Source organism: Microcaecilia unicolor, chromosome 11, assembly GCF_901765095.1.
Source record: "Microcaecilia unicolor chromosome 11, aMicUni1.1, whole genome shotgun sequence".
Taxonomy (NCBI): Eukaryota; Metazoa; Chordata; class Amphibia; order Gymnophiona; family Siphonopidae; genus Microcaecilia; species Microcaecilia unicolor.
In genome coordinates, this window is record NC_044041.1 from 163,040,896 (window position 1) to 163,068,672 (window position 27,777).

The following is a 27,777-nucleotide window of genomic DNA, read 5'->3' on the forward strand; positions in this document are numbered from 1 at the left end:
GCCGGCTTCGCCTGATAATGGAAAAAAAAAGCCAGGCTTGACGAGCATTTCGTCGGCTTTACTTGGTCCATTTTGTTTCACGACCAAACTTCAAAAAGGAGCCCCAACTGACTAAATGACCACTGGAGGAAATCGGGGATCACCTCCCCTTACTCCCCCAGTGGTCACCAACCCCTCCCATCCAAAAAAAAAAAACTTTTTGCCAGCCTCTATGCCAGCCTGAAATGTCATACCAAGCTCCCTGACAGCAGTATGCAAGTCCCCGGAGCAGTTTTTAGTGGGTGCTGTGCACTTCAGGCAGGTGGACCCAGGCCCATGTGGTGGTAAATGGGAGCCCTCCAACCTCCCCCCCCCAAAACCCACTGTACCCACATGTAGGTGCCCCCCTTCATCCCAAAGGGCTATGGTAGTGGTGTACAGTTGTGGGTAGTGGGTTTGGGGGGGGGGGGATTTGGGGGGCTCAGCACACAAGGTAAGGGAGCTATGTACCTGGGAGCTATTTTTATTTTTTTTGTAATTTTTAGAAGTGCCCCCTAGGGTGCCTGGTTGGTGTCCTGGCATGTGAGGGGGACCAGTGCACTACAAATGCTGGCTCCTCCCACGACCAAATGCCTTGGATTTGGCCGGGTTTGAGATCACCTGCATTAGTTTCCATTATTGCCGAAAATCGATGCCAGCCATCTCTGACATTTGGCCGGGCCCAACCGTATTAGCGAAGAAAAAGATGGCTGGCCATCTTTTTTGAAAATACGGTTGGCTCTGTCCATTTACGGAGCCGGCCCCAGAGATGGCTGCCCATAGATATGGCCGGCGCCGTTCGATTATTCCCCTCCACAGGTCTCAAAATATGGCAAAAAATGCTCAATATCAAGAGAACAGTTGGAGTGCTTACATTTGCAGTTTATTGAGTTTGTTTGTACAAGTATATTTAATTGGTACACTGTGAGGCTTATTTTCGAAAGAGAAAAACGCCCAAATTCCGACCTAAATCGGGAGATGGACGTCTTTCTCTTGTGGGTGCCCAAATCGGTATAATCGAAAGCCGATTTTGGGCGTTTCCAACTGCACTCCGTCGCGGGAACGCATAAAGTTGACGGGGGCGTGTCGGAGGCGTGGTGAAGGCGGGACTGAGGCGTGGTTATCGGCTGAGCAGAGATGTGCGTGCTCGGCCAATAATGGAAAAAAGAAAGGCGTTTTCAGAGAGAATTTAGGTCACTTTTGTTGGACCCGTTTTTTTCACGAACAGGTCCCAAAAAAGTGCCCTAAATGACCAGATGACCACCGGAGGGAACCAGGGATGACCTCCCCTGACTCCCCCAGTGGTCACTAACCCCCCTCCCACCAAAAAAAAACCGAATGTTAAACACTTTTTTTCCAACTTGTAAGCCAGCCTCAAATGTCATCCCCAGCTCCATGACAGCAGTATGCAGGTCCCCGAAGTAATTTTAGTTTAGTTAGTGCTGTGCAGGACCCATGCAGAGAGGAAAAATCGGAAGAAAAAAAAAAAGAAAACAAGCAAGTGCAGTCAAGGACGTCTAAATTACCAGGAGAGTAAAAGGGGAAATCGAACCAGCAACCTTCTAATTATAAGCTCAGTGCTCTAACCAGTGAGCCACATTATTCAGGTGCTTAGATGTCCTTCCCTTTCCATTAAGTCCCTCCAAGTTTCTGTCAGCCAATCACCGCTGTTTAGCTGACACAGATGTCAGCTAAATGAGCTGTGATTGGCTGACAGAAACTTGGAGAGACTTAATGGAAAGGGAAGGAAGTCTAATCAGTGGTGCACTGGCTAGCGCACCACTGAGCTTGTAATCAAAAGGTTGCTGGTTCAATTCCCCCTTTTACTATCTTTTAATTTGGACGTCCCTGACTGCACTTGTTTGCTTATTTTTTTTTCTTCCGATTTTTCCTCTCTGCATGGGTCCCGCGCAGCACCAACTAAAGTAAAATTGCTCTGGGGACCTGCATACTACTGTCATGGAGCTAGGTATAATATTTGAAGCTGGCATAGAGGCATCTCAGGGGGACCAGTGCACTACGAATGCTGGCCCCTCCCACGACCAAATGCCTTGGATTTGGTCGTTTTTGAGCTGGGACGCTTCAGTTTCAATTATCGCTAAAAAACAAAAACGCCCAGCTCAAAAAACGCCCTAATCCAATGTATTTTCGAAAAAAAAGATGGACGTCCATTTTTTTCGAAAATACAGTTCGGCCCGCCCCTTCACGGACCCGTTCTCGGAGATGGACGTTTTTACAAATGGGCGTTCGTGTTCGATTATGCCCCTCTGTGGGAGCCTGATGATGCACAAAGGAGTCTTAATGAGTGTCTTGTTGCAGGCTTTATTCATTTCAATGAGAGCTCCTTAAAAACAAGGGCAAGACGCCATGGTTTGGTGAACTGAAATCCCTGCTTTCACTTATGATTTATTGTGCATTAGGGGCCCCTTTTACCAAGCTGAAGCTAAAGGGGGCCCGCGCTAGCATTGGCACGTGTTTTTGATGCGCGCCAAGGCCCCCTTTTTATGCAGTGGGTAAAAGGTAGGTCTTTCCATTTTTAAAGAAATGACCATGTGGCAAGTGAAGCACTTACTGAGTGGCCATTTTGGGGGGGAACCCTTACCGCCACCCATTGAGGTGGTGTTAAGGCCTCCCGCACTAACCCAGCGGTAACCGGGCAATGCGCAGCACTGCCCAATTACCGCCAAGTACATACTGGCACTACAAAAATAGATATATTTTTGTAATGCTAGATATGATGGTGCACTGGGGGTGGGAACTACCATCGGGCTGCTGCAGTAGCCCGGCAGCTTAAATATCTAGTATATCTTTAGCCGGTTAAAAATGAACTGCCTATCTTCAAATATCGACGTAGCTGGTTAATTTTAAATCAGCTAAAATAAACCGGATGTACAATGCCAATCACTGGAAATGACCCAGCATTGAATATTCGGGCTGACTGCTGACCACAGGAGTTAGACGGGCTCCCTCCTGCGGTCTGAATATCAGCCTTTTGATCTTAATATATTGTGCTTTTTTTGGTGAGGTTTTCTTATTTCTATAGATTGGCACATTCTTTTCAGTCAGAAGGTACACAATTAATACATATTCCATCAGTTCAGTTAACTCAGTTTGCAGAAACAAAAGAACAGGCCTAGTAAGGCCCAAGTGTTTGGAACAGATTGTTTACTGAGATGTGCATGTTGACTACCTTTGGGAAGAAGCTTAAGATTTTTGGCACTGTGATTTCTTGCCAAGAACTTTAAGAACTGTATTTTAGCCAACAGCAGATAACAGCATTGTTTAATGGCTATTATAGCAGGAAGGATGATTATTATTGTTTAGTTGGCATCATGTTGTATCCCTAGTCCTGTTATTGTATATTCTGATGTTAGCTGCCATGAACCATATGATATGACAGGTTAGAAATGATTTTAAATATATAAATAAATGTGATCTCCTACTTCCATAACAGGCAGACAGAATACCAACTGACCCTTGTACTCACTAGTCTACCAGCTTTCTACACTCCTAATGATCGAATTGCCAATTACAACAATAGTTCTAAAGTTACCGTCGTGGGAATGCAACCATGCTCCTTCTGTATTTAGGCACCCACACTTATGCCGCACCACAGTACTACTACTACTTAACATTTCTAGAGCGCTACTAGGGTTACGCAGCACTGTACAAATTAACAAAGAAGGACGATCCCTGCTCAAAGGAGCTTACACTCTCCATTCAAGTGACTGTGCTCCTCTAAGGTAACACAAGGGTTGTCACACTGGAGTTGGGATTGTTCCACTTTCTCTCAGCTAAATGTAACATCATGAGAAATTCTGCAGATTAAAGCTGCCTGAATTCTCACTGCTGTTCCTTAGTTCAGTGTCAGTGTTCTCACTGCTGGCCTCTATAGAGTTAGAAGCCAACCAGCAAAAAGGAGGAAGCTGCCTGCATTTTGGCAGTAGGCTCCTACCACACAGCCTCAGGGCACCAAACTGGAGGCACCCAGTTATAGAATTACTCTCAACTCTTTAGGGCAACAAATTACTGCATGTGAATTCATAAGATGCTAAAAGTCCAAATTAACTTTCTCTTCCTTCCTATCCTCCTCTCACCAAGGAACTATCATGCATTAAGTTTCAAGTTTGCATTTTATTTGATATACCAGCTTTCTGAATGAGCTGTAAAAGTGGTTTACATAGATAAACCCTGAAGTTGCCAACAAAGACTTGCTTTTCATGATATCTATATTTATTAGTGTTAGAAAATGAAATGCAGAGAAAGAAGAGCATTAGAACTGATTAAAGGCTGAAAACTGTCCATCTCCAGGGATCACAGAGGACCCCTGGCTCTTCAGTGGTTCTGGGTGACGGTTCTAGCAGTAGAGTGCAACACTGCAGAAGGTGAAGATATTATTATGGGCACAACAAAATACTATCCAAGACTTAAGCATGGAACCTGGGCCTAGTTTTAATGATGCTGTAGAGTGTGTTTCCTGGGTATTCTTTGGATCAGACCTCGCTGTGTCCTTTCAGGGCAAAGGTAGAGCTTATGGTTCCATGGGAGATGGCACAGCTGATCAAGATCTTAGCAGAATTTAGGGCTGTAGTAATGGGGGCTCTATCTGAAAAATGAAAACTATACCCCTTGTGATTTTCCACGATCAAGCAGAAAATGTTCCGGAGATAAGAATATTGGGTCCCAGGAACTTCTTCTCAATGATAACAGTAGTTTATCGAGGAGGTGAAAGTTGAGATTCAGCAAGACAATTTATTAACACATGTGGAGGGGCATAATCGAACGGGGACGACCATCTCTAAGGGCGCCCATCTCTAAGGACGTCCGGCGAAGGGGCGGGTAAACTCATATTATCGAAACAAGATAGGCGTCCATCTTTCGCTTCGATAATATGGTCGGGGACGCCCAAATCTCAACATTTAGGTTGAACTTAGAGATGGTCAACATAAATGTTGAGATGGTCGACCTTAGAGATGGTCGTCCCCGGTTTTCGGCGATAATGGAAACCGAGGATGCCCATCTCAAAACCGACCAAATCAAACTCATTTGGTCATGGGAGGAGCCAGCATTCGTAACATGCCAGGATACCAACCGGGAACCCTTGGGGGCACTGCAGTGGACTAACTGATGCACTATGAATGGAAAAAGCCCTTCCCTTACCGATCCCTTAGCGCTTCGGAAAGGAACAGGCATGCATGAAGGAAGGAAATCACATGCAAATGAGCTGCTCACTTTTAGCTAATTTGCACACAATTTCCTTCCTAAGAAGGGGAAGCCAGTGCAGAGCAGCCAAGCATTATGCGTGGCTGCTCTGCGCATGCCAAAGACGGCTTCATACATGCAGACAAGCTGCATGTATTATAGCCGTCTACAACCTTAAATAAATTGCCATCTACAACCTCAGAAAAATACAAGTCCAGGTGAAAATGTCCAAGTGCTCGTCAGGGACGTCTTTTTTTTTTTTCAGAGTATGGGTGAAGGACGTCCCTGCAATGGCAGTTGAGGATGTCCAAAAGGTGGATGTTTCTGTGAGAAGGATGTCCATGCCTGGATGTTTCTGTGAGAATGACGTCCATGCCTGGATGTTTCTGTGAGAAGGATGTCTATGCCTGTTATGCCTCCAACACCCCCTATTATTTATTTGGATTTTGGATCACAACTTGCAGCAGTGGGATTTGAACTGGCCACTTCTGGATTGTAAGACCAGTGCTCTAACCACTAGGTCACTCCTCCACTCCTTTGAAATTTGATCGTCCCTGTGAGGGGGGGGGCAGTTCAGGACGTCCAAAATGTTTGAAAGAAGGACGTCCACGCCTTCGCTATGCCTCCGCTGACATACACATACCTCCCTTCCCAGGGACCTGCATACTGCTATGATGGACCTGAGTATGAAATTTCAGGCTGGCAAAAAAAAGTTTTTAAAGTTTTTTTGAGGGTGGGAGGTCTTCCTTGATTCCCTCCAGTGGTCATCTGGTCAGTTCGGGCACCTTTTCGAGGCTTGGTTGTGAAAAAAAAAATGGACCAAGTAAAGTCAGCCAAATGCTCGTCAGGGAAGCCCTTCTTTTTTCCATTATCGGCTGAGGATGCCCATCTCTTAATCACGACCCAGTCTCGCCTTCGGTACGGTGCCGACACGCCCCCAGGAACTTTGGCCATCCCTGTAACGGAAAGCAGTTGAGGGCACCCAAAATCAGCTTTCGATAATGCCGATTTGGGCGACCCTGAGAGAAGGACGCCCATCTCCCAATTTGTGTCGGAAGATGGGCGCCCTTCTCTTTTGAAAATTCCCCTGAACGCGCCAAAGCCTCAACCCAACACGTCTGTGTGATTTATCTGAGAACTTCAGACCATGGGAGACAGCCCAGCTAACTCCTGCGGTCAGCGGTGAGACTGGATATTTAATGCCGGGCCATTTCTAATAACCAGAATTAAATATCCGTTTCTTTTTTTTTGGCCAATTTACACTTAACTGGCCGAAATGCAGCACTTGCCAGTTAAGTTTAAACCAGCCAAAGATAAGCCTGCTATTTTGGTGGCCCAATTTGGATGCCAAACTTAGCCGATGATGCACTAAATATTAGCAGATAGCTGGTTATATCATGCGATATATCTGGTTAGCTGCTAAGCGCTGACCAGGAACATTCAGCGGGAGATAACCGGCTATCTCCCACTCAATATTCCCAGATAGCCGATTAAGTGCTATTTAACTGATCATGAGCTATTCCTGGCCAGTTAAAAAGCTCACATCCAGGAAACAGGAAGTGATGCCAGTGAGGTAGGATATAGCAGAAGGAAGCTAGGGCCGATGCTAGCAGTGGAGGTGCATCGTTGCTGCGCCGGTGAAGATGCTGAAGTAGATCAGAAAGGGAGACAGCCTGGGTCAGGTCACAGGAAGAGAATGTTGAATCTAGGGGCAGGAGAGAGCAGAGTGAGGTGGCTGCCACTGAACTTTTTTGGTGGGCCATTCAAGGTGGGTCTGAGGCAAGAATGGCTAGGCTTGTGCCCACCCAGGCCCACCCTTAGTTACACCACTGGCAGCCACTATTGAGATAAGTGCTTTATTTTGGAGCTATACATTAATTTTCTGCAGTACTGTACAGATAAGGCAGTTGAAAATTCTTATAGCCTGCCTCAGCACCATCTGGAAAGTGCCAGGACAGAGTGATGGCAGAGCATGGGTATTCCGCCTAACTCTACAGATATTTAACCTCTATCCATATGCAGGCCCACTTTATATAGATCAGCCATTATCTGTGTGCAGGCCCATTTTATCAGCCGCTATCTATATGCAGGTCCATTTTACTTTTTAAATAAATTTACAATTTATATTCCGCATTATCATTAATGTTCTAGGTAGATTACGTTCCATCACATGCATAATAAGATAAAACAAATTTAAAATAAGCAATAACTAAATACAATATCACATTCAATGAGATCACCCTCACATAATAATCAAACCATAATTCTTTCATCACTTAACACCTTGGCCTCCTGTGTATTAACTTCCTCTAAATTTCATAGCCTCTGCATTATTCTAGCAGGAGTATTTCATCAAATTCCTTCATATGCTTATAAAAACAAAAAAGTTTTATGCTCTCTCTTGAACTCACTCAAACTTTAGATCTCTCTCAATCTTATGGGCAGTAAATTCCAAGATAGGGGTCCAGCAATATAAAATATCGATGTTCGATATTCTTCCAAATTAGGGGCCCTTTTACTGAGCAGTGGTAAGCCCAATGTGGGCTTACCACTCGCTCTTCTGGGACTACCACCGGCCCAACATGGCCACCAGTGGTTGTCCCGCTCCAAGTGTGCGCCATTTCCGGGGGGAAAGAAAACCCCCAGAAATGGCTTGAGTGGCAGTAACCGGGTACCTCAATGGGTGGCTGTAAGGGCTCTCTGTCGCATGACCATGCGGTAAGATAGCCATGTGTGTCTGGGGGCTTTTTACCTGCTGCGGTAAAAAGGGCCGATAGCGCAGACCCAAAATGGACGCGCGGCAATTTTCATTTTGCTGCATGTCCATTTTGGGCAAAAAAAGACCTTTTTTACAGGCACACTAAAAAGTGGATAGGCATGCACCCAAAACCTGCACCTACACTACCACAAGCCATTTTTCAGCACACCTTTGTAAAAGGACCCCAGAGGTTTTGAATAGTGTGTGTGTGTGGGGGGGGGGGGGGGGGGGGGAGGGGTATGGGTGGGAAAATGTAAAACTTCTTGGGGATTTCAGGTTTGTTTGACGTCATTTTGTATTTGTATGTTCTCTTTGAGAACTGTACATTCTTGTGCTACCTTGTATCACTGTCAATAAAAAGATTTAAACATACCCACAAGCCCTCCCTGTGTGTTCGCCACCTGCAGTGTTCTTAATTTAATGACAGCTTGACCAGCCATGTTCACAGCCCACCATGCTTTAATTTCCTTGATATAGACTTGGTAATTTGTGCCAAGTTGAGTACCTCCAGTGATTTTGAAAAGTTGGCTCCTATATCTCAGGGACATAAGAACATAAGTGGAGGAGTGGCCTAGTGGTTAGGGTGGTGGACTCTGGTCCTGAGGAGCTGAGTTTGATTCTCACTTCAGGCAGAGCTCCTTGTGACTCTGGACAAGTCACTTAACCCTCCATTGCCCCAGGTACAAATAAGTACCTGTATATGTAAGCCACATTGAGCCTGCCATGAGTAGGAAAGTGCAGCGTACAAATGTAAATAAAACTTCAAAAAATATGTTTGTTGAGATGGATTATAGGAAAGAAATAAAAATGGGAGAAGCATGAAATTACAGACCATTGAAAATATGGGGATACCCTATTTTATAAGACTGGAAGCATAAGCTGGGAACTTTGAGAGCAATGGAAATTTTAAATGTATAAGAGAAGAGTTTGCTATTCCCCAGAAGGGGAGAAATGGCAGCAGTTCCAGATGGTGTTGGGAACCTGATGCAATGCTCGAGTATCATGCAACATTTGTAAAGTTTATGAGGAGGAGGTTAGGAGTTAATATGTGGAAATCTGATGTCTAGTGGGCCAAGATAGGCACAGTCCCTCTCTATTCCGTCCCATCCATCCAGTTCTGGGTTAAAAATATAGCAGTGCTGACCCTAGCAGTAGTCTCATGGTAAAACCGCTAGAGGTCAGCCTTTTATTAAGGACACTAACTAGAAACTAAGGATCACCTCCAGGTAAGCCCCTGGGGTGGTAAGGGGATTGGAGGGAGTAGGGGAAGAATTGGGGAATGCAACAGGGAAATTGGAAAGGGAGGATATGGAGGGGAGATTGAGAGTGGTGTTTGGGTGTGTAGTGAGGGAACTGAAAGGGGGAGATGGAGGGGAGATCAAACTGGGCGTGCTTTAAAGGAGCAGAGTAGGGGGATTGGAATGATCAGGAGGGGGAGTAGCAGAAAGATATGTGGGTGCCTGCTGATATTCAGTGCCAGCACCTGCACAGATAGGCGGCCAAAAGATAGAACAGCCTTTTGTGCAGTCTTATCTGGCCACTTAGCTATGTGGGAACCGGCACAGAATATGGCTTATGCTTGCATAAGTGCTGGCTCCTTTCTGAATCCACCCTGCACTACCCGGTTTTGGACTGAACCAATATTCAACAGCAGTGCCTGGTTAGGTGCTGCTGAATATGTGAAGCTGGCCTGCTCAATGTGGTTTAAGTAGGCAAGAGCCCATAATATCCTATATAATAATTTGCACCTCCGTCCAGTGGTGTGCTGGTAAATGTTTAACAACAGGATCTCTCCCCGGTCCACCTCTGCGCCGCCCCTCCCCCCGTCCACCTCTGTGCCCCCCCCATCCACCTCTGCGCCCCCCCCCGTCCACCTCTGGGCCCCCCCCCAAATTGCAGAGCTGGTTATAGCCGGGGAGAGAGCCTGGGGGGGGGGGGCAATCTAATTCATGTTTAATGTGGGATAAAATGCCATAAATAAGTAAATAAAAATAAACTTTTAATGTTGAGCACCTGATTCTCAAAGTGGACATATTCCAAACACTATAATGAAAATAAAATGATTTTTTCTACCTTTGTTGTCTGGTGACTTTGTTTTTCTGATCAGGCCAGCCCAGTATCCGATTCTGCTACTATCTGCCCTCTTAACTCCATTTCTAGGGCTTCCCTTCCATTTATTTCTTTACTTTCCGCCTTTCTTCTTCATTTCTTGCCCTACATCTGTAAGTAAAAGCTGGGTCCTCCGCAGACTTGACTGTCCAGTGGATCCAGCTTCAGCCTATTTTCTCCATCCATGTGCAGTTATTCTCCTCTCTTCCTTTTCCCTCTTCTCATCTCATTCCTCACTCTTCCCTCCCCTCCATCCATGTCCAGCATTTCTTCTCTCTCCATTTTCTCTCCTTCATCCATGCCCAGCAACCCTCCTCTCCAGGGCCGGTCTTAGCAAGTGCGGGGCCCTATGCAGACCAATTTGGTGGGGCCCCATCCTAGCCCCGCCTACCCTAGCCCCGCCCCCACCCTAGCTCCACCCCATTGATTAGATTATTCCATTTTTAGAACATTTTTTTATTTATGAAATTTCAAATAAAGACAAATGAAGCTAAACTTCTACAAAAAAAAACTGATTGAAATAATAAGCACAATGCTATCATGAAACCTCCCCTCCCCAGAAATTATTCAGTTCAAGTCCACTACAATTAGTAGCGGGCCCAAGCCGGGGGTGGATGCCGCGCCGGTGGTGGTGGGAGTGGAGTGGCCGAGCCGCGGGAATGGGGATCATCTCAGGCGACTAAGGCGAGCAGCGGTGGAGGTCGGAGCGGAGGCACGAGCGAGGCAGAGTTGAGGTGCTGAGCGGGGCCCCCTTAGGTGTGCCGTGCGGGGCCCCCTTAGGCGCGGGGCCCTATGCGGTCGCCTTGGTCGCCTCTGCCTAAGACCGGCCCTGCTCCTCTCCCCCCTGCCCTGCCCTCCATGCACCCATGTCCAGCAGCAACCCTCCTCTCCCCTGCTCTCCATGCACCCATGTCCAGCAACACTCCTCTCCCCTCCATCCACCCATGACAGCGACCCTCCTCTTCCCCCCTGCCCTGCATCCACCCATGTCCAGCAAACCTCCTCTCCCCTCCATCCACCCATGTCCAGCAACCCTCCTCTCCCCCTGCCATCCATCCACCCATGTCCAGCAACCCTCCTCTCCCCCTGCCATCCCCTCCATGATCCACCCATGTCCAGCAGCCCTCGTCTGCCCCCTGCCCTCCTCCTCTCCATCTGCCTTCTTCCTGCCCCCCCCCCCCGCTGCCCCAGTCGTCCATCATCCGCCTGCCCTCTGCTTCCCGACAGACCTGGTTTCCTTCCTGCACCGCTGCTTGCCTTTAAAAATTTTATTTTCCCTCCAGGCGCGCCAGCGTTGAAGCGAAGGCAGCAGGCTCAGCTCAGTTCCAGCCTTCCGTTCCCTTCCCTTGCATCATGGCTCTGCTCTTGCGCAAACAGGAAATACGTCAGAAGAGGGCGGAGCCATGATGCGAGGGAAGGGAATGGAAGGCTGGAACCGAGCTGAGCCTGCTGCCTTCGCTTCAACGCCGGCACGCCTGGAGGGAAAATAAAATTTTAAAGGCAAGCAGCGGCGCAGGAAGGAAACCAGGTCTGTCAGGGAGCAGAGGGAAGACGGATGATGGACGAGAGAAGGAAATATTCTAGACCTAGTCCATAGTGGAGCGCATGATCTGGTGTGGGAGGTAATGGTGCTGGGGCCGCTTGATAACAGTGATCATAATATGATCAGATTTGATATTAGCTTTGATGTAAGTAAACATAGGAAATCAAGTATGTTAGCGTTTAACTTTAAAAAAGGAAACTATGATAAAATGAGAAGAATGGTGAAAAAAAACAGAGGAGCGACTGCGAGGGTCAAAACTTTACATCAGGCGTGGATGCTGTTCAAAAACACCATCCTAGAAGCCCAGGCCAAATATATTCCGCATATTAAAAAAAGGAGGACGGAAGACCAAATGAAAGCAGGCGTGGTTACAAGGTGAGGTGAAGGAAGCTATTACAGCAAAAAGAAAATCCTTCAGAAAATGGAAGAAGGAACTGACTGAAAATAATAAGAAACAGCATAAGGAATGTCAAGTCAAATGCAAAGCACTGATAAGGAAGGCTAAGAGGGACTTCGAAAAAAAGATTGCGTTGGAGGCAAAAACACATAGTAAAATTTTTTAAAGGTATATTAAAAGCAGGAAGCCAGCAAAAAAAATTGGTTGGACCGCTAGATGACTGAGGAGTAAAAGGGGTGATCAGGGAAGACAAAGCCATAGCGGAGAAATTAAATGAATTCTTTGCTTCGATCTTCACTGAGGAAGATTTGGGTGGAATACCGGTGCCGGAAATGGTATTCGAAGCTGACGAATTGAAGAAACTTAATGAATTCTCTTTAAACCTGAAGGATGTAATGGGGCAGTTCTACAAACTGAAGAGTAGCAAATCTCCTGGACCGGATCGTAATCATCCCTGAGTACTGAAAGAACTGAAAAATGAGATTGCAGAGCTATTGTTAGAAATATGTAATTTATCCTTAAAATTGAGCGTGGAACCGGAAGATTGGAGGGTGGCCAATGTAATGCCGATTTTTAAACAAGGTTCCAGAGGAGATCCTGGAAATTATAGACCGGTGAGTCTGACGTCGGTGCCGGCCAAAATGGTAGAGACTATTATTAAGAACAAAATTACAGAGCATATTCAAAAGTATGGATTAATGAGACAAAGTCAACATGGATTTAGTGAAGGGAAATCTTGCCTAACCAATCTACTACATTTCTTTGAAGGGGTGAACAAACATGTGGATAAAGGTGAGCCAGTTAATATTGTGTATCTGGATTTTCAGAAGGTGTTTGACAAAGTACCTCATGAAAGACTCCAGAGGAAATTGGAGTCATGGGATAGGAGGTAGTGTTCTATTGTGGATTAAAAATTGGTTAAAAGATAGAAAACAGAGAGTAGAGTTAAATGGTCAGTATTCTCAATGGAGAAGGGTAGTTAGTGGGGTTCCCCAGGGGTCTGTGCTCAGACCGCTGCTTTTTAACATATTTATAAATTACCTAGCGATGGGAGTAACTAGTGAGGTAATTAAATTTGCTGATGACACAAAGTTATTCAAAGACGTTAAATCACAGGAGGATTGTGAAAAATTACAAGAGGACCTTACGAGACTGGGGACTGGGCGTCTAAATGGCAGATGACGTTTAATGTGAGCAAGTGCAAAGTGATGCATGTAGGAAAGAGGAACCCGAATTATAGCTATGTCATGCAAGGTTTCACGTTAGGAGTCATGGACCAAGAAAGGGATCTAGGTGTCGTCGTTGATGATACGTTGAAACCTTCTGCTCAGTGTGCTGCTGTGGCTAAGAAAGCAAATAGAATGTTAGGTATTATTAGGAAAGGAATGGAAAACAAAAATGAGGATGTTATAATGCCTTTGTATCACTCCATGGTGCGCCCGCACCTCAAATATTGTGTTCAATTCTGGTCGCCGCATCTTAAAAAAGATATAGTGGAATTAGAAAAGATGCAGAGAAGGGCAACGAAAATGATAAAGGGGATGGGATGACTTCCCTATGAGGAAAGGCTAAAGTGGCTAGGGCTCTTCAGCTTGGAGAAAAAGCGGCTCAGGGGAGATATGATAGAGGTCTATAAAACAATGAGTGGAGTTGAACAGGTAGATGTGAAGCGTCTGTTTACGCTTTCCAAAAATACTAGGACTAGGGGGCATGCGATGAAGCTACAATGTAGTAAATTTAAAACTAATCAGAGAATACAGTTCTTCACGCAACGTGTAATTAAACTCTGGAATTCGTTGCCAGAGAATGTGGTAAAGGCAGTTAGCTTAGCGGAGTTTAAAAAAGGTTTGGATGGCTTCCTAAAGGAAAATTCCATAGACCATTATTAAATGGACTTGGGGAAAATCCACTATTTCTGGGATAAGCAGTATAAAAATTTTTGTACTATTTTGAGATCTTGCCAGGTATTTGTGACCTGGATTGGCCACTGTTGGAAACAGGATGCTGGGTTTGATAGACCTTTGCTCTTTCCCAGTATGGCAATACTTATGTACTTCCTCTAGAGGGTTTGTGTTGGCTTTTGTCCTTCTTTGATTAAGTATTTACTTTGGGTTGTTTCCCTTCTGGTATTAGCACCATTACTCTTGTTTCAGTCTTGAAAGTTCATCAACATTCTCATATTGTTCTGCTAATTACTGCCTTATAGCAAGCATCCCATTTTGGCTAAAGTTTCTGAAGCAGTAGAAGCTCACTACTTTCAGGAATAAAAGAAAATAGCCATACTGGGTCGGCTTAATGGTCTAACAAGACCAGTACCCTGCTTCCACAATGGCCAATCCAAGTTAAAATACCTGATAGAATCCTAAAGAGTAGCAAGATTCCATGCTACTCATCCAAGGGAAGAGAAATAAGCGTCCTGAGCCTCCCAGAACGATGGAGTTTCTGCAGATACCCAGGCCTGCGTTATACATTTAATTGCCACAAACCTCAATTTTCAAATTACAGTAATTTTCCCTTTCCCTTCCAGAGACTCAATATTCAGTATTCCCAACAAATAAGTCTGTGGGAGTAAAGAAATTGTCATATGAAGGGTGTGCCACAGATACTGATGGAATTAATTCTAGAAAAGCTGTAGTCTCTCTTCTGCCCGTATTTTCTCCCTCATCTTCGCTCCAAGCGCCGATCATGATAAACTATTATAGTAATGTTTCAGCTGACAATACACGAAATGGTCTCCCCACACCCTGATATTCATAGGGATGAGATCATCTAAGGTCTTTATTGTGGAGTAATCACTTGTTCCAAGAGAAGCAATCCCCTAGCCTCCCATCTGACAAAGGCATTATTTTCCTGTCCAGGCATTAAATCAAGATTACCACAAAGGGACAGTTCATTGGTGCTGCATGGGTCGCCTCCCAGCAGGCTGATCAAAAATGTCCATGCCTCATGTAGGGGATGGAGAAGCACACTTAAACCCCAAGGATGTGGAATCATCCGATAGGAAGCTTGCAGTAAGGAAAGAAAATGGTAGGGAGAAAATAAAGCTTGTTTGTAATCAATAGGAGTGTAATCCTGACCTCCAGTAATCCAATCAAATAGGTGTCGCAAGAGGCATGCAATATTATATAGCCTAATGTTAGGTAAACCAAGACCTCCAATTACCCATCAGCCAAGGGTCTGATCTTAGCTTTCTTACCCGCCCAGCAGAATCTAGCAAACAGCCAATTTAGGTGAACAAGATCCTTTTTCAGTAACCATAGAGGAAGAGTTTGAAGTAGATAAAACCATCTGGGAAAAACAATCATCTTAATCAAATTTATCCTTCCCAGCAACAATAAAGGTAATGTATGCCAGGCTTCCAGCTAGCATCTGGTCTCTTCCAAGAAATAGGAAACGTTTACAGAATACAGATCCCTTGAGCTCATACCCAACCACACACCCAGATAACGAAACGTGCCAGTCTCCCAGCGAAGAGGAAAAGCATGCCCACAAAGTCGCTGAACCACAGCATCAGAGGCAGCACTACTGACTTCTGGAGGTTCAACTTGAAACCCGCAAAGTCTCCGTATTCTGAGAAGCTCTCCAACAAAGCTGCTAAAGAATCTTGAGGGCCCACTAGGTGCACCAAGAGATCATCTGCTAAAGCAGCCAGTTTGAAACAATGGGCCCCCAGGATCACCCCGTTAATCTCTAGATTAGCATAAATATCGCTAATGAAAGGATCCAGTGTGAGGATAAATAATAATGGAGAGAGCAAGCAGCCCTGGTGGGTCCCCCGAAGAATAGGGAAGGCCTTTGACGTAAATCCATTGACTACCACCTTCGCCCTAGGGTTAGCATGTAAAGCTATAAATCATATAAATATAAATCAGATAAAGTTGTCCCCAAAGTCATATTTCTGTAGAACAGAGAACAAATAATAATAATCCAATTTTTATAGACCACCCATACCAGAAGCTCAGAGTAGTCTACAATAAATTATTAAAAGCATAATTACACCATATTATGTAGAGTAAATGAATTGTATTTAAGAGAAATACTTAACAACCAGTGTTTACTTCCGACTTGCCTCTGGGACAGAAGTAACCTTCTGAAGGAGTAAATCTTTACTCCCCCAGGCAGAATTCCAGGCAAGAAAAACTCTGGCTACTAAATAAGTATTAGGCATAATAAATATTTATTCAAATTGTCAAAGAACCCAATCAGTAATTATTAAAATAGTAACAAATAAACTCCCAATACAGTATAATATGTAGCAAATAAAAACAGAGTTTTCCCTGGGAGCTGTCAATATGTCCACCTGCTAGTGTAGGCACATTGAGGTTCTCTATCTTCAGTTCTATTTCCTGATAAATACTTTTTCTTCCTTTCTTCATTATAATTATCCTTTCTACCTAATGAATATGCATCTTTCCAGAATATTCTGTTTCCTGTTATGAATCAAATTCTATCATTTATTCTCTTATTATATTTGGCAGTTAGGGCCAGTCATGGATATAAGCATCATTTGATATGGGGTGACCTTTGTCCTTGGTATGTACAGTCATCATTCTAGCCCCCTCCACCCTTACAATTTTACCCACACCCACTCATTTCTCCTTCTGATTGTTTATCTGGATACAGCAGGTGTCCTTAGTCATAGGAGTCTCTGGCTTAGTTGCTGACCAGCAACTTATCACAAGTTAGTACAGGCCAAAATGTCAAACCACAAATTTCTACAGTCTTAGAAAGTAGTTACCAGAAAAATGCTGTTTTACAATTCTAGATCTGCTCCCAGCTCAAAAAGAGCAAAACAGCTTATAATAAAAACTAGAAATATGTATGGTTTGCACCTTTTCATGGCCTTTATGCTATACACCAGGTAAATAAACGACCAGGTCTTCAACATTTTTCTAAAATTCTTGTAATCATTTTCTAACCTCAGTTCTAATGGAAGAGAATTCCGTAATTCCAGAGCCACAAATATCAATGTATGTATATGAACAGATAATTTCTTGAAAGCCAAGACAGAAGAAAGCTGTAATTTATTAAGATGAAAAGAACGAGAAGAATGGGATGTCAACTGAATGTACAAATAGGAAGGAAAATAAGTTGGACTGAGTTCATGCCAAATCTTAAATCAAAAACAGATCAGCTTAAACTGACTTTATAAAGAAACTGACAGCCAAGGAAACGATTTTAGCAAAGGAGTTACTCTCTCATACTTGCCTTTATGCAATATTACTTTAGCTACAGTATTTTGCAATAACTGAAGCCTAGCTATAGTCTTCTTTGGGAGTCCCAGATATCATAGTAACGTGGAGGGGCATAATCGAACGGGGACGGCCATCTCTAAGGGCATCCATCTCTAAGGGCATTCTGGCAAAGGGGCGGGGAAACCGCTATTATTGAAACAAGATGGACGTCCAACTTTCATTTCGATAACACGTGGGGCAGGGGCGTATCTGCGTGGGGCCACAGGGGCCTGAGCCCCCGCAGATTTCGCCCTGGACCCCCCTACTGCCGCCGTGGGTACCTTTGCTGGCCTATCTTTAGTGTGGTTGGTCCCATGCTCTGGAAAAATTCCCTAATCATCTTCATCTAGAAAGATCTTATCAAGCATTTAAGAAGAGTTTGAAGACTTGTATGTTCCAAGATGCTTTTGGGATTGAGTAAATGTATGTTTTCTTTTTGTATTGTCTTCTGATGGTGCTGGGGTTTTGGGCAGCTGGCTGGTGTAGAATATGTGACGCACACCAGCTGTGTATTTTCTTGTTTATTTGTTGCTCTACCTTTATATAATATTGTATTTCTCTGTGTTTGTACTTCTAACTTTTTATTTGTAAACCACTTTGATGGGATACGGAGCAGCAATATATCAAGTTTAAATAAACTGTAAACAGTTAAAGCAACCTTCAGTGTGTTTGTGTGGGTGGGGGGTGGGGGTTAATAGAGAAAGTCCCAGAATCCTCCTTCCTCTAAGCTCTGCCGCTATTGGCTCATGTTGAAAGAAAACCTGTTTTAAACGATAAACACAATCCCTAGGGTTCTCATTTGGGCCAGGGCACCGGGGATTAAGGGCGTCAAAATACCCAGCCTCATCTGGTCTACAGGTTTAGGCTTTTCTCCCCCCTCCCTTCCCCCCAGTCTGGTCTCTCCCTTTCTCTATTCTCCCTCCCTGTGGGTCCAGCACTACTCCCTTACTTTGCCGGGGAAACAGTAGCATTGGAGTACAAGCCATAAAGCTTTTTCAGGGTTTGTTCAAATGTCACTGCCACCTGTCATAGCATGTACGAATTGCTGACAATCTACTGAAAAACACCAAGGAAGGAGCTTCCTTGGTGTTTTTCAGTAGATTGTCAGCAATTCATACATAGTATGACAGGTGGATAAGGAGCTTAAATATATCTTTTCCAAATTGCATATAAGTTGTATATACCTTGCCAAAGTGCTGCTGAATAGTCAGGCTCACCCTCTCTGAAATGAGGTGAGGATCTGCTTCAGGGATTTAGTAATCTGTATTTTCTTCTCAGAAGAAAATGACTTTTTCTAGCTTTACTTCTTCCTTTGTATTGTGCAACTAAACTAGGATTTGATGGAAGATCACCTCCCTCTTGTGGCTGAGAGTGGTATACACTCTCAATTCCATTAAAAAGTAAAGGTGAATACTGATTGGACATGATGTTACCCTTGGTGATAAGTATGCCCAGAGGGACCAAAGTCAGAAGTTTATCAAAGAAGCTCACAGCCTTTGAAGTGACTGGAGCTGATAGGCAGATGATCAAAAGCAAATGCTGTGCTAGAGGCCAGTACCATCCTACTAGCACCCATGTTTGCTCCTGCCCAATGATCAGAGTCGGTGAGTGCATGTAATAACAAGCTCGCCAGCTCTGAATGCATTTGAAATTATTGATTCAATTATCCCAGGATTGGAGATGATGTTATGTCAATTATGTGATGATGCTGTCTCAGGCTCTTTAGGTTTTTTGCTGATTTATAGACCACAAAGTGGACAGCAATTGAGACTGTTTGTTGACTTTGTTTCTCGGTATGCAGCTACTTTTATTCATCTTCTGTTATTGCCTGTTTTAAACTGGCATTTAGTTAATAATTTGGACCTTTCAGTTGATTTATTGCTTTCCTGTTTGGACTCATTGAGATTTTTTATTAATACATTTGAACTGATGCATGAAAAGGGTCTTGCGCTAGATATTATTGCTTTGTGGTCTAAGCAGGATCGGAGATGTTCGACTTCTGACAACTTGGTCTGATCATTTTCAAGCAAACTTTACACTTTATATTCCTCAACTTAAGAGAAGGGATTGGGAGCATGTTCAGACAAATCAGGTTTATCAAATAACTGAAGTTGAAAAATTTTGGTCTCAGATTCACAGTTGTCCAGTATTTGTTCTAATGTGAGTTCTATGTTATCAGACTGGAACAACAGTATGCTGGATGTGATATAGCAATATTCATTTAAGAAATTTAAAGAAAAGGGAAATTTAAAGTCCCCGCCTTGGTATTCTAATGATCTACGGGTATTAAAGTGTCAGCATTGTAAATTTGAAAGATTATGGTTGAAAACTAAGGAGCCTGTAGATAGATTAACTACTACTACTTATCATTTCTATAGCACTACTAGATGTACGCAGCACTGCACACTTGAACATGAAGAGACAGTCCCTTCTCGACAGAGCTTACAATCTAATTAGGACAGACAAACAGAACAAACAAGAGATAAGGGAATATTAAAGTGAGGATGATAAAATAAGGGTTCAGAACAAGTGAATAAGGGTTAGGAGTTAAAAGCAGCATCAAAAAGGTGGGCTTTTAGCTTAGATTTGAAGACGGCCAGCGATGGAGCTTGACGTACCGGCTCAGGAAGTCTATTCCAGGCATATGGTGCAGCAAGATAAAAGGAACGGAGTCTGGAGTTAGCAGTGAAGGAGAAGGGTGCAGATAAGAGAGATTTACCCAGTGAACGGAGTTCCCGGGGAGGAATGTAGGGAAAGATGAGAGTGGAGAGGTACTGAGGAGCTGCAGAGTGAATGCACTTATAAGTCAATAAGAGGAGTTTGAACTGTACGCGGAAACGGATAGGAAGCCAGTGAAGTGACTTGAGGAGAGGGCTAATATGAGCATAACGACACTGGCAGAATATTAGTTGTGCAGCATAATTTTGATCAGATTGAAGAGGAGAGAGATGGCTAAGTGGGAGACCTGTGAGAAGCAAGTTGCAATAGTCTAAGTGAGAGGTGATAAGAGTGTGGATGAGGGTTCTGGAAGTGTGCTCAGAAAGGAAAGGGTGAATTTTGGTGATATTATAGAGAAAAACGACAGGTTTTAGCAGGCTGCTGAATATGTGCACAGCAGGAGAGGGAGGAGTCGAAGATGACCCCAAGGTTACGAGCTGATGAGACAGGAAGGATGAGAGTGTTATCCACAGAAATACAGAATGGGAGAAGAGGAGAGCTGGGTTTTGGGGAACGATAAGAAGCTTAGTCTTGGTCATGTTTAGTTTCAGATGGCACTGAGACATCCAAGCAGCAATGTCAGACAGGCAGGCTGATACTTTGGCCAGGATTTCAGCTGAGATTTCCGGTGTGGAGAGGTAGATCTGAGAGTCATTAGCGTAAAGATGATACTGACAACCATGGGATGAGATCAGAGTACCAAGGGAAGAAGTATAGATGGAGAAAAGAAGAGGTCCCAGGACAGATCCCTGAGGTACACCAACTGACAGTGGGATAGAATTAGAGGAGGATCCACTAGATTATACACTAAAGGTACGCTGAGAGAAATAAGAAGAAAACCAGGAAAGAACAGAGCCCTGAAATCCAAGAGAGGACAGCGTATCAAGGAGTAGGCTGTGATCAACAGTGTCAAAAGCAGAAGATAGATCGAGAAGGATGAGGATAGAACAGAGACTGTTGGATCTGGCCAGGAACAGATCATTGAAGACTTTAGCAAGCGCTGTTTCAGTTGACTGAAGGGGGCGAAAGCCAGATTGAAGTAGATCAAGAATAGCTTGAGATGAAAGAAAGTCAAGGCAACGGCGGTGAACAGCACATTCAAGTATCTTGGATAGGAAAGGGAGGAGTGAGATGGGGCGATAGTTGGAAGGACAGGTAGGGTCCAATGAAGGTTTTTTAAGGAGTGGTGTGACTACGGCATGTTTGAAGGCATCAGGAACAGTCGCAGTGGAAAGTGAAAGATTGAGAATATGACAGATAAAAGGGATGACAGTAGGAGAGATAGTGTTAAGTAGATGGGTGGGAATAGGATCAGAGGAACAGGTAGTTAGTTTTGAGGAGCAAAGAAGATGTGTAGTTTCCTCTTCAGTGATTTCAGAAAAGGAAGAAAAGGAGGCAGGGATTGGAGGGTTAAGAGAATGGACTAAGGGAAGGAGAGGTGGAGGTGACCTGGTTGAGAATTCAGGTTTAATCTTGTGAACCTTATCATGAAAGTACTCAGCCAGAGTCTGGGGAGAAAGTGAAGGGGAAGTTGGAGGTGAAGACACTTTGAGGAGAGAGTTCAGTGTGGCAAAGAGACGTCGAGGGTTTGAGCCAAGAGAATTTGTCAACTGGATGTAATAGTCCTGTTTGGCAAGTAAAAGAGCAGACTGGAAGGAGGTCAGGAAGAATTTGAAATGTATGAAGTCAGCATGGGCATGGGATTTCAGCCAAAGGCATTCGGCAGAGTGGGCACAGGAACATAGGTAGCGGATTCTAGAGGTCAGCGAAGGCTAGGGTTTGGTACGTTTTACAGAACAGAGAATGGGAGGCGCAAGAGTATCCAGCGCAGAGGAGAGAATAGTATTATAGGAAGAGACTGCCTCATTGACAGACTTGGATAACATAGTGGTAGAGAAGAGATTTGAAACACTGGAGGACAGAATAGAAGGGTCAATGGCCTGAAGATTCCTAAATGTATTGGTTAAGATTGGACGGGGCTGGGGAGGAGGGTGTTTAAGTGTGAAATTTATCAGATGATGGTCAGAGAGGGGAAGAGTTGAGGCACAGAAACTGGAGAGTGAGCAGTTTGAGAAGAGGATAAGATCAAGACAGTGGCCATTCTGGTGAGTGGGGGCAGTGGAGCACATTTGAAGATTGAAAGAGGAAAGCAAGAAACTGAGAAGCATAAAAGTCAGAGGGATTATTAGCATGAATGTTAAAATCCCCAAGAATGAGGGAAGGAGATGAAGGTTCAAGAAAGAAGGAAAGCCAGGCATCAAAGTCAGTGAGAAAGGAAGAAAGGGACTTATCAGGGGGTCGATAAATGACTGCTACTCAGAGAGACAGAGGAGCAAATAGACGGATGGAGTGGACTTCGAAGAAAGAAAAACAGTGACACTGAGGTGGAAGAAGAGGTTAAAATCTACAAGAGGTTGAAAGTAGTAGCCCGATACCACCTCCGCAGCCAACCGGGCGAGGAGTATGGGAGAAAAGATAACCTCCATGGCATAGGGCCGCTTCTGAAGCAGAGTCTTCAGGGTAAAGCCAAGTTTCAGTTAGGGCAAGCAGATGGAGAGTACGAGAGATAAAGAGGTCATGGATGTAGGAAAGTTTGTTACAGACAGAGCGGGCATTCCACAAAGCGCAAGAGAAAGGCAGGGAAGAAGGGGGGAGGAGAGGAACAGAAATTAGATTGGAGATATCATGGTGTGACCTGCACAAATAGGATGAGAGCTGATGTGGAGGACCAGGATTGGGGTTAATGTCCTCAGCACAGGAGGAGCAAGAGAGTACAGAGTAGGAGAGGTACGATAACAGCGATGAAGGCGAGATGTACTCAGATAGAAAGGAGATGGATGAATAGAAGGAAGGAAATGTTTAAGGCTGAGAGCTGAGAAAAAGGAAGAGGAAAAAAAAGAGATGGTGAGATGATAAATACAGATGGTGGACAATATAGTGTTCCTACAGTGTACAGTGGTTTAAGATGGAGAAACAAATTAGGAAGGGACAGTGACAAGAAGAAAAAGTGTACTGGAGCCATAAATAGTAACTGGGAGAAAAATAGATGTAAAGAGAGGCCCTGAGTGGATCGGAGTGGACTTGGGAGTCACCCCGCAGAAGGCTGTAAAGGATATGCAGATGAGCTTGAGCTGCAAGTCCTCCATTGCACCTGAAAGGCGCCGACTTATCAGCTGTTTCTAATTTTTGACCAGCAACCTGCATTTCATGGATGGCAAAACTTATGGAGTCAATAGTTACAATGCAAATTACATCATATTTGGACTCTTTCATTGTTTACACACTTTTCAATTTGGTTTTAGGGCAATACACAGTACAGAATTATTATTATTATTTATGGTTTCCAAAGTTTGAGAATTTCTTAGCTTGGGGGTTCATTCTGTTTTGCTCCAATTTAATATTTCTGCAACATTTGACACAGTTGATCATGATATTCCAATATATAGGTTGAGTGAATTTGGATTATCTGGAGTCTTTTATAAATGGATAGGTTTTCTAAGAAATAGATCTTAATCAGGGGCATTTTCGAAAGAGAAGGGCGCCCATCTTCCGACACAAATCGGGAGATGGGCGTCCTTCTCTCAGGGTCACCAAAATCAGCATAATCGAAAGCCGATTTTGGGCACTCTCAACTGCAGTTTGTCGTGGGGATGACCAAAGTTCATGGGGGCGTGTCAGAGGCGTAGCGAAGGCGGGACTGGGGCGTGCTTAAGAGATGGGCATCCTCGGCCGATAATGGAAAAAAGAAGGGCGTCTCTGAGGAGCATTTGGTCAACTTTACTTGATCCATTTTTTTTCACGACCAAGCCTCAAAAAGGTGCCCAAACTGACCAGATGACCACCGGAGGGAATCAGGGATGACCTCCTCTTACTCCCCCAGTGGTCACCAACCCCCTCCCACCCTAAAAAACAAATAAAAAAAAATGTTTTGCCAGCCTCTATGCCAGCCTCAAATGTCATACCCAGCTCCATCACAGCAGTATGCAGGTCCCTGGAGCAGTTTTTAGTGGGTGCAGAGCACTTCAGGCAGGCGGACCCAGGCCCATCCCCCCTACCTGTTACACTTGTGCTGGTAAATGTGAGCCCTTCAAAACCCACCTGAAACCCATTGTACCCACATGTAGGTGCCCCCCTTCACCCCTTAGAGCTATGGTAGTGGTGTACAGTTGTGGCGAGTGGGTTTTGGGAGGGGGGGTTAGGGGCTCAGCACTGAAGGTAAAGGAGCTATGCACCTGGTAGCAATTTGTGAAATCCACTGCAGTGCCTCCTACGGTGCCCGATTGGTGTCCTGGCATGTGAGGGGGACCAGTGCACTACAAATGCTGGCTCCTCCCACAACCAAATGCCTTGGATTTGGTCGTTTTTGAGATGGGCATCCTTGGTTTCCATTATCGCGGAAAACCAGGGACAACCATCTCTAAGGTCAACCTAAATGTTGAGATTTGGGCGTTCCCTACCGTATTATCGAAACGAAAGATGGACACCCATCTTGTTTCGATAATAGCGGTTTCCCCGACCCTTCACGGGGCCGTCCTGTGGGGACACCCTCAGGAAAACTTGGGCGCCCCATTTGATTATGCCCCTCCACATGTCCAAAAGAACAATACTTTCTCATTTACGTGCAGTTCAGACTTTGGTGTTCCACAGGGTTCACCACTATCTCCAATCTTGTTTAATACATTTATGAGCTCATTGGGTTCAGTTTTGGAGGCATCAGATTACTGTGGTTGTTCATATGCATATGACATATTTGTTTTAATTCCAGTAACACTAGATTTTCCAAAATTACAGATTTCTATTTCTGATTGTATAGCCTTGATTCAATCTTGGGCTACTCAGCATTTCTTAAACCTTAATGCAGCTTAGACTACATTTTTGCAATGATGTTACTTTGATACCTTGTAGTGTGATTATAACCTCAGGAGAACAGTTTTGGGTTTTGGGTATTACTCTGGATACTCAATTGACAATGGATCCACAGATAAACTATTTGAGTAAGAAGTTACTTTTTAAATTATGACAATTGAGAGCAATAAAGTCTCTGTTTTTCACTGAACATTTTCGTATGTTGGTTCAGGCTATTGTACTACCTTAGCTGGATTATTGTAGTGTTTTATATGTTGGATTAAGTTCAAGATTAGTTAGAAGGTTGCAGTTATTACAAAATACTGCAGCCAAAATGATCTATGGCTGTTCTCACTATGATCACATGATACCTTTGCTTAGAAATCTACACTAGTTACTAGTTCCGCAAGGATAGTTTTTAAGACTACTTGTTTTGTATTTAGCCCAGCACCCTGTCACATACAGCGGCCAAAAGAACAAGCAATTTGTCCCACCCATCCTACTGTATTCCCTCGTCCATTCAATAACATTCTATGGCTTTTTCCTCCAGGAAGCCGTCCAACCCTTTTTTGAAGTCCGCTAAGTTAACCGCCTTAACCACCTTTTCTGGCAGCGAATTCCATAGTTTGAGTGAAGGAACTTTTCCTCCAATTCATTTTAAATTTACAACACTGCAGCTTCATCGCATGCCCCCTTGTCCTAGTATTTTTGGAAAGCGTAAACAGACGCTCCACATTGACCTGTTCCATTCCACTCATTATCTTATAGACCTCTATCATATCTCCCCTCAGCCGCCTTTTCTCCAAGCTGAAGAGCCCAAGCCTCTTCAGTCTATCATGATAGGGAAGCCGTCACATTCCCTGTATCATCTTTCTCGCCCTTCTCTTTCCTAGCCGCAGCAGCACATTGAGCAGAAGTTTTCAACGTATCATCAACGGCGACACCTAGATCCCTTTCTTGGTCTGTGACGCCCAACGCTGAACCTTGCATGACGTAGTTATAGTTTGGGTTCCTCTATCCCACATGCATCACTTTGTACTTGTTCACATTAAATGTCATCTGCTATTTAGACGCCCAGTCTCCCAGTTTCGTAAGGTCCTCTTGTAGTTTTTCACAATCTTCCCGCAATTTGACTACTTTGAATAACTTTGTGTCATCAGCAAATTTGATTACCTCACTAGTTACCCCCATCTCTAGGTCATTTATGAATATGTTAAAAAGCAGAGGTCCCAGCACCAATCACTGAAGAGAGTTTAGATATTCAATAACATCTATTATCATAAACAAAAACAACATTTTATTTCTCCTTTGTATGCCCCACAGCTTAGTATGGTATCATAACTGGGGAACCACTCTTTGGCTAACATGATACCACCAATGGCCACTAGGAAGGTGCTACAAAACTCCAGTTCAGCACTACAGTCTGGGCAGGTGTTCCTCTTCCTGTACTAAGCTCTAGCTGAAAGTTTTCAGTGAACCATAGATTGTAAAGGGGATCCACTTCCTCCTGTGGGGTGGGCCAGCCGGCCAATGGGGCTCTTCGGGTTCCGAGACAGAATACTGCTGATACGGGAACTTAGGGCCAAATGCCTTTTATTATACAGGCAATTTCCCAGCCAAAATCATAACAGCTTCTTCAAAACAAAAGGTACAGCCTGCCTAACATAGTCTTCCAAAGGAATAAAGATACAGTCCTTATATGTTCATCTTCAAAAGGAAAGAAAAAGGTACAATCCAGGTTCCAAAATCCCTTTAGCACCTGCTCAGTTCCCCCTACCCCCACAGAGTTCAGGCCTTCTCCTAGGCTTTGGTTTTCCCTTCTTCCTTCTTCAGAAGGGTTTAGTCAGAGTCCAGCATACTCTTACTATAGCCCAATAGAGCATAAAACTCTTCATTTACAGTCTTTGCCCAGCCACCAATGTGACCTATCACCTGCCTTTTACACAGTCCTGAGGAAACCCTGCGAGGAGCAGGGTTGGCAGTTTCTCCCACCTCTCAGTACCACCTCCGGTGTGGCCTCCTCCACTGCCTTCACATGCTGGGCAGGGCAACCTTTGAATCCTCCCACTCCATGGTATCTGATTCCTCTCCCTTGGGCAGCTCTAGTGGCAGGCTCCTTCCTTCATGGATTCTTCCTCTCCCCTCGTATCTCCTTTCTCCTGGGGACTGAAAGCCTCCAGGAACTCAGCTCTCCCCTTCCCACAGCTGGGGGGAATTATATACTGATGGCGAAACCAGGGAAACTGAGCTTCAGCCTTGCCTCTGTCCCTAGTGAGGAAGAGAGTAACAGGCTGACTCTACCTCGAGCCCTGGCTACCCCTGCTGGGGCTGGGAATCCATTCCCTCTTTTCTGGACTATTCTCTCTCCTTTTTGCAAGGACTTCTGGGACTCGTAGCTCTGGGCTCAACTGCTTCACAGGGTGATCTCTGGGGCTTGCCTTGTCACAAGATTAAGCCATAGGTCAGATGACACAGGGATTAAGCTAGTAAAGTTCTTCTGATCTCAGTCTTTGGTATCTGGGAGTGAAGCCAGTCAAGCAGTAAATTCTTATATCAGCTGTTTTGTCTCAGCTTCCCCTTCAGGATTGTCTCTGTGTTATTCTGTTGGGCAGAGATTTTAGAGAGGTTCTGCTTACTTAGTTGTGTCTATGATGTTTCTCTCATGGTGTTCCATTCATCAGAGCTGCTGCAATCCTTCTGATAATCTTTGCATCATTCTGATAAGGTAATAATAATAATAAAACTTTATTTATAACCTGCTTATCTAAATTTCAGGTGATTATGGACAAAGACAAGACAGCAAACAATGGTACTAATCCAATCTGAGCTGGAATACATACAGTACAATGTTGCAGAACAAGGTCGCCCAAGTTATGTTTAGCTGAGAGAGGCTCCCATCCTCATGTTCATAGCGGTGAATAATGAACAAAAGCAGCATTCAGTCTTTACATTA

The 27,777-nt window shown here is 44.3% G+C and overlaps 1 protein-coding gene across 1 annotated transcript in view; it reads right to left on the bottom strand.

The window, feature by feature from the left end:
• Positions 1 to 27,777, bottom strand: part of LOC115481000 — a 211,217-nt gene that overhangs the window by 135,507 nt on the left and 47,933 nt on the right. The window contains exon 6 of the mRNA XM_030219985.1: positions 15,455 to 15,737. Within this exon, the coding sequence (XP_030075845.1) occupies positions 15,455 to 15,737 (283 nt within the window). The remainder of the gene's footprint in view (positions 1 to 15,454; positions 15,738 to 27,777) is intronic.